The sequence below is a fragment of the Eurypyga helias genome, unplaced genomic scaffold (assembly GCF_000690775.1).
Source record: "Eurypyga helias isolate BGI_N326 unplaced genomic scaffold, ASM69077v1 scaffold17962, whole genome shotgun sequence".
NCBI classification, from domain to species: domain Eukaryota; kingdom Metazoa; phylum Chordata; class Aves; order Eurypygiformes; family Eurypygidae; genus Eurypyga; species Eurypyga helias.
Window position 1 is genome coordinate 36,128 of NW_010235475.1, and position 6,436 is coordinate 42,563.

At 43.5% G+C, this 6,436-nt stretch overlaps 1 protein-coding gene across 1 annotated transcript in view; it reads right to left on the reverse strand.

Annotated features, from left to right (window-relative positions):
- The window catches only part of ERGIC1 (endoplasmic reticulum-golgi intermediate compartment (ERGIC) 1), a gene marked incomplete at its 5' end in the record, with an annotated part of 35,244 nt that extends 31,765 nt beyond the window's left edge, over positions 1–3,479 (reverse strand). Inside the window, one exon of the mRNA XM_010146776.1 lies at positions 3,418–3,479. Within this exon, the coding sequence (XP_010145078.1) occupies positions 3,418–3,479 (62 nt within the window). The remainder of the gene's footprint in view (positions 1–3,417) is intronic.
- Between the last annotated feature and the right edge of the window lie 2,957 nt (positions 3,480–6,436).

Genomic DNA, 6,436 nt, shown 5'->3' on the forward strand with positions numbered 1-6,436 from the left:
CATACCCCATCTACGCACATTCCTGGCTCTTCCTCCCCACCCCACAAGAAATGAAAGAAACGTGAAGTGTTTAACACACCACACAGACTGAGAACGTGGATCCATGTCTATATTAAGGCATAAAATTAATAGCATTTATTATTTAATGGAGCAAACTGCTATGAAGTGCAAGGAATGGGTTTTGTTACAGATGCCATGTGAATCATAACTTTGATATTTCCTGATGTGTATTTAAAACTCCAGCCTCCAAACAGCATAGAGTATTTCTGGATAACATTAACCATGTGTGCATACAACACGTGCGTGCAAACTATGCATCCACGCTGACGGCTACATAGCAGGACTGCTACAGCAGCTGTCCGAGTTGCAGGCCCCTCTCTCAAGAAGTCAGACTGCTTCTGTCCAGCCAGAGGCCAACTGTCAGCCAGCCAGGGCACATGCTGCTGCTGTCTACATACCCAAACATGGCCAAGTTGTCACCACGTTAGTCAGGTCTGTTAGAATGGCCATGTGCTGGCATCACAGACATGCGACGCAGGGGTGGGAAGGCCTGCAAAGACTGGCACAACCATCTGGCGGAAGAGGGACAACAATGGCATGAGCGGCTGAGTGGCACAGGGAACCCAATGCTGCCTGAAAGCAGCGATTTTTACTGACAGAAAGGAATGAGCAACTTTTCAGAGAAGTCCACAGCGGTGGGTATGTAGTTCTATACAAACCTCACTCCAGGAAAATGCAATGGACTGTTCTTGGTTCCTTACCCAGCCGGAAGGGTTGCTACGCAAATCTGAAATATTGTGTATGCCGCGTTCACCGCGACTTTTGAAATTATAAAGCCTCAGTAACACTTCAGTTGGCTTCTGAACTTGCTTGCATTCGAGATCACCTGCTCTTCTCCACCAAAATGCCCTAACACTTACTCTTCCTGAGCTGCTTCTTTCCTGGAAGAGCTGGCCACTTTAGCCCTGGGGGTCAGAAGCAGAGCTGGTATTTTCTATGTGTTTGCTTCTGTAATCTGATCTACACCTTCTTCCCTAATAAACCTCAAACTTTTCAAAAAAAGGCCTTATTACAATTCAAAAGCAACTGTAGGAATCCTGCAGTAAATCCACTCCTATTCCAGAAAGCCTTCAGCACCAGAAGTGATACCAAACTAGAGTTTTGGCAGAAATCATGTGGGAACGACCTAAACTAATAGTTGGCTACCACCATTTTTTTAATATCTGCTCTGTCGGTCAAACTTGAAGGACTTAAAGTCAAAATGCAATTTCAGCCATAGTCGTTTCACATATTTACTGGACCCCAGAAGATTTTTTGAGAGGCAGAAACTTCCCCTAATCTCAAGTCCCCAATGTTGTTATAAGCTGACTTCCCTAAAGCATTTATCATGAAATCACACAGCCTTCCCAGGCTTCAAACTGGCATGGCAACAGGCTGGTCTCGTTCATGGCCTCCTACAACACTCAAGATTACTGGCTTTCAAATTACAAGTCGCAGGGTTGGTCAGACAGAAAGCCATTAGGAAAGCTGCACACAAGATCCTCACATCCACCACAGTTTGCTGGCTGCCTGTGTGGTTCAAAAGCTTCTATCAGCCTGCCTAAAAACACTCTGACAAAAAGAAGGAGAACCAGTTAGAGAAGAAAATCAAAGCCTGAGAAGCTGCAAATAACAATATAAGAAATAAGTCAGCTAATAATTTTAAGAGTCACAGCCTTCAAGCCTTCCCACAACAGACTTATCACTCAAGCTGTTTACTGGAGATCAGAAAGCCCAACACTGGATGGCCTTTGATGGTTTTTTTTGTTTCTAAAACATACTGTTTTGCAGGTGATTCATTAACAAGACAAATTTTCAAAGGGAGCCCAGTTATAGTGTGGGAACTCTTGGTTTCCAAAACAGAAGAGAAGGCAGGATCACTAACAAGTTCAAAGTGTTCTTTCAAAACACTAAATCTCATATGCCTCTAAATTAGCAAACAGTTTTATTCAAGCCCTTTGTTCACAGTTTCAGCAAACCTGAAAGGGAGTCAACATACAAGTAATAGCGGTCAGGAGAACACAGAGGACAAGGACTCTCTGAAAGTAAATAATGTGCTATCTTCACAGAAGCACAGCATAGTTGAGGCTGGCAGGGATGTCTGGAGATCATCCCACCCAACTCCCCTGCTCAAGCAGGGTCAGCTAAAGCAGGTTGCTCAAGGCCAGGTCGAGTTGTTTTGAGTATCTCCAAGGATGGAGACTCCACACCACTCTGGGCAACCTGTTCCAGTCTTCACAGTAAGGAGGGAGGAGTTTCTTTAGCGCTCAAAGGGCTTTCCTTCGTGTCCACTGATTCACTACTACTGATTCAGTTCTAGTTGATGCCTGCTGTCACCAAGGGATATGACATCACTCACGTCAGCAATGACATACAAGGCTACTGACCCATCTACAAGAATGGATGAATGGAGCACAGCTACATGATCAAAGGAAGTCACTGTTCAATGGAACAGGAAAGCTGCATTAGGCAGCTAATTACAGGCCTGGCAGGATCAACCTGATCAATGTTTACCACTCCGCACAGTGCATTCACCGCATATAATTGTGTGAAATTGCATTACTCAGCCTACAACCTCCCTCAGGAGGAGGAAGGAAGGAAAAGGGGCCCAAGGCGAGAGATCTGTATCAGCCGAAGCCTATGTATTGATACACAGGAGTGAGAGTGGATTGTTATCGCTGGTTTCTGACCAGGCAATTCTTCTTCTTTAAAAGCATGACAAATAATAACAAAATAAGATCTCTGCTCATTACTCCCACCTACAACATCAGATGAATCCCCTTGGTACATTGTGAGAGAAACAGGTTTCCCAAACCATCTTCACCGCTGGGCACTGCATATCGCCACCCACACTGCTCCTTACTGATCCAGAGCCTGGATTCAGTTTTCAGCAATTTGGTTCCCTAAGTCTCTTCAGAGAGCAAATACCTGGGCTTACTAACTGTGAATGCAACTGTCAGCAGCTGCTTTTCCATGCTGACTGAGGGGATGCCTATCAGAGAGGTAAAAAACATCTGTGGGCATCCTCAGTGTTCGGAGCAGATTCGCAGCTTCTGTTCACAGGATGACACTAGCAAAAAGCTCTCTAGTTACTTCAGTAGCTAGCAGAGTGGGTGATTCAGCGCTAGGTTTAGGAGCTCCCTTTCCTGAGGATACATCCCTACTACTTTTTGTTCTTGAGATTCTGAATCCATGCAAACGACTCTGCCGTTTAGTACCACCTGACAGATTGGGCAAAATGAGCTGTCTCAGCAACAAAGGATACCCTTTCCAGTGTTTAGGATCCCTTTTAAAAAGTTCCCTGGAGACAGAGAAGCCAAATGATCACTAATTTTAGACCAGGGGTATACAAGGACATCAAAAAGAAGTGTTACTTACTAATAGCCCCTGTGTAGGTTGGCTGCGTAAGGTCTTTTGGCACCTTCCTGTAGATGTCAAACCTGAAAGAGGAAAAGCAACAGCCATAAAACAGGTGGAACATTTCAATACATTTCGTGTCCCCACAGGGATGAAGGATACTGAAGTTTTTCCATCCAGCTTTCCAACATTTTTTCAGTTTGCAGAAGGATATGAGAAGGAAAAACAAAGCAAAACAAAAAATCATTTTTCTTTTGTACAATTACGTAACTGCACTCCTTCTTGGCTCCAATTTCCAAAGCATTTCTCTCCGCCTCACTGTCATGATCTATGCAATCCGAACTGTGAGAGATGCCAGGGAAGAAGTCATGCTGAACAAATTTATAGACCACCGTAAAAGGAAAAGGATACTCTTACAGAGCCCTGAATAAAGAGGCTTGGCAAAAACACCCCAGTGGGACACAACATATATTGCCCCTTGTAGTTTGCATCCTGCAATAACCAGAAAACGACAATGCCAAAGTCAGAAATCAAGGTGTTAAGACAAGAAACCTCCCCTTGGACACTGGATACACAGCAGAAATTATCCCAAGAAGTTTGCTACTCCCCCAGCAAAATCTAGTTTAATATTAGACTGTTGTTTTGATTCAGTCATATCTTTTAATATCCATATGGCTCAGCTTTGCTATTTTAAACCCTCCATGGTTAAACTTTCACTGCCCTTATGAAGTTAGCTGTATTATTTCCTACAACCTTGTGTTCCTGCACAACCAGCCGCAATGCAGCTCTGACATCAGTTTTTCCAACACCCAATAAAAATTAATTAATGCATTAAAAACACACACACCCTAAAGAAGGAAGTGACTGGTTTTCCCCCAAATAGGCTTTTTTTTTTTTTTGGATATACCACATGTGGGTGAGATTTTGATGTTTTTTCCAGCCCTGGAGAGGTATGAGAGACACTGGCTTCCAAATTCCTATTCTATACTGCACCAAGATGAAACACACCCATGTTTATTCAGTAGTTCCTGCTATACTAAAAACTATACTGAGAGTTTAAAAACTAGATCATTCTTATTTTCTTCACTCTTCATCTGTAGAGATCACTTATAACTTGGAGGCACTCTGGGTAAACAAAACAGCATTTGCCTTCCATGAAATCAGAAGGACAGTGATGCTCTGTTTCGTACAGAAGCTGAAGCTGGAGGAAGGAAGGGTAAGAGGGGAGGAGAATGGGTATAAAGATAGCTCACCTACCCAGCTCAAGTCCCAAACACGCTATGTAATCGCTTAACTGTTCCAACAACCCACTGCAAACACTTGACAGATCATGCTGCACAGGATAGGTATTGGAGCTATGCTTTTATGACACTACTCACTGCCATCTCCTAAATAGATTAGTAATATTCCTGAACCAAACAGTCCATTTATGGCTCTCCAGCTGCCCTGAGAACATCTGGAAAGTGCTGTTTACATTCTTTCCACATACACCAAAGCAACAGCAGCAGTGGATGGTAAAGCAACCCAGAGTAGCTGGTGACATCATGGTCTCACAGGCAGAGGAAGTAGCTGATCGTTCCTGCTCACAGCCCATTAAATGCTGAATGCTGGCGTCGTCTCGCTAAAGTCACAATAATAGATGAACAAGGCTAAAAAAGCTGAGAGAGAAAGAAAGAGAGAGCGCGCACATGAACACACAGGAGCTGCTGAGTGTGAGTGAACAATTCGAAATAGGAAATAGCTCAATGCTGGATTCAGTAAAAACAGCAGCATGTGGATACTATAAAAGGAAGTTTGTTCTCACAATGAGAAATATTTACTAGTTTTTAAATGATGACCCATCACAGGATTAAAAAAAAAATAGCAAAACAATAAATCTAGCTTTTTAAATAACTCAGTGGAAAGTTGATGTCATGGCAAGGTTCTCTCCTCTCAGACTGCCATTTTAATCACACCCAAACCCCACCAATCAAGTTTTACATGGTATAAATAAGCTAGGATTAGGCAAGGACACTACAGAAAGCAATCAATGGCTCCCAGCCACATTCATCGCTTGGTTTTAAGTGCTTAAAAGGCAGTGCACACTCTCTGTGCCGTTCTGCTGCTCCTCTACACGTTACATTCCCTCCCTCTTCTACTACTGTATCTAGATATACATATCTAAAAAAGGGCTAAGAAGGTCTCTGGATCTGATTTACCTGGGGTTTTGAGAACTCCTGGGTCTGTACTTGGAGGCTCAAGCCTCCCTGCAAGCACAGTACAGCACACTGGCAACCGCTGGCACGAGGCTCTTCACGCACTTGAAGGATCACTTAACGCACAAGCACAGTGAGCGTACACAGCTTGCTAGGCAAAGAACAGCAGGCAAACAGCGTCCCCGCCTTGAACTTATAGTCCAAAGGCACATACAAGGAGAGTGCAGAACAACTCAGGAGGACTGCATAAAGCTTTAATGCCTCTGTATGTAGAATTAACACATTTTTAGTTAAGTACGGACACTAAGGAATAACGCAGAATCAAGAGTGGACAGCATATGCAAAAGAGGCAATGAGAGCAGACAGGATGGTGGGGAGGAAGGAGGAAAGCTTAGCTGAGGTCCTATGGATGAAGGCAGAAGCTTGAAGAATGACATCCAGAACCTCACCCAAGCAGCAGAAGGGCAGACAAGCAAGGAAGGTGTATTTAAGCTTGCAGAAGGATGCCAAAATGATCAAAACAATCAACATTATCTGCAAGGGAATGGAAAGAGACAGTTTTGGAGTAAGAGACAAACACTGCTGGCTAGCTTTTGCTCGCTGACACGTGATACAAGTAAGTCCAAGAGACTACCAAACCAAAAAGACTGGGTATGGCATGTATCCTGGGAGAACATTAATCTGCTTGGAAAATACATGCCTGGATTAGGAGGGTTTATACTTCAGTAAAGGAAAAATAAGTCTTCAGGGTACCAGGCATCTTCTCATAAAGCATTTGATACTGGCCACAGCTCAAGAGAGTACAATTTGTTCAGTCTTACCCAGGATTGTGAAAACAGTAGTTG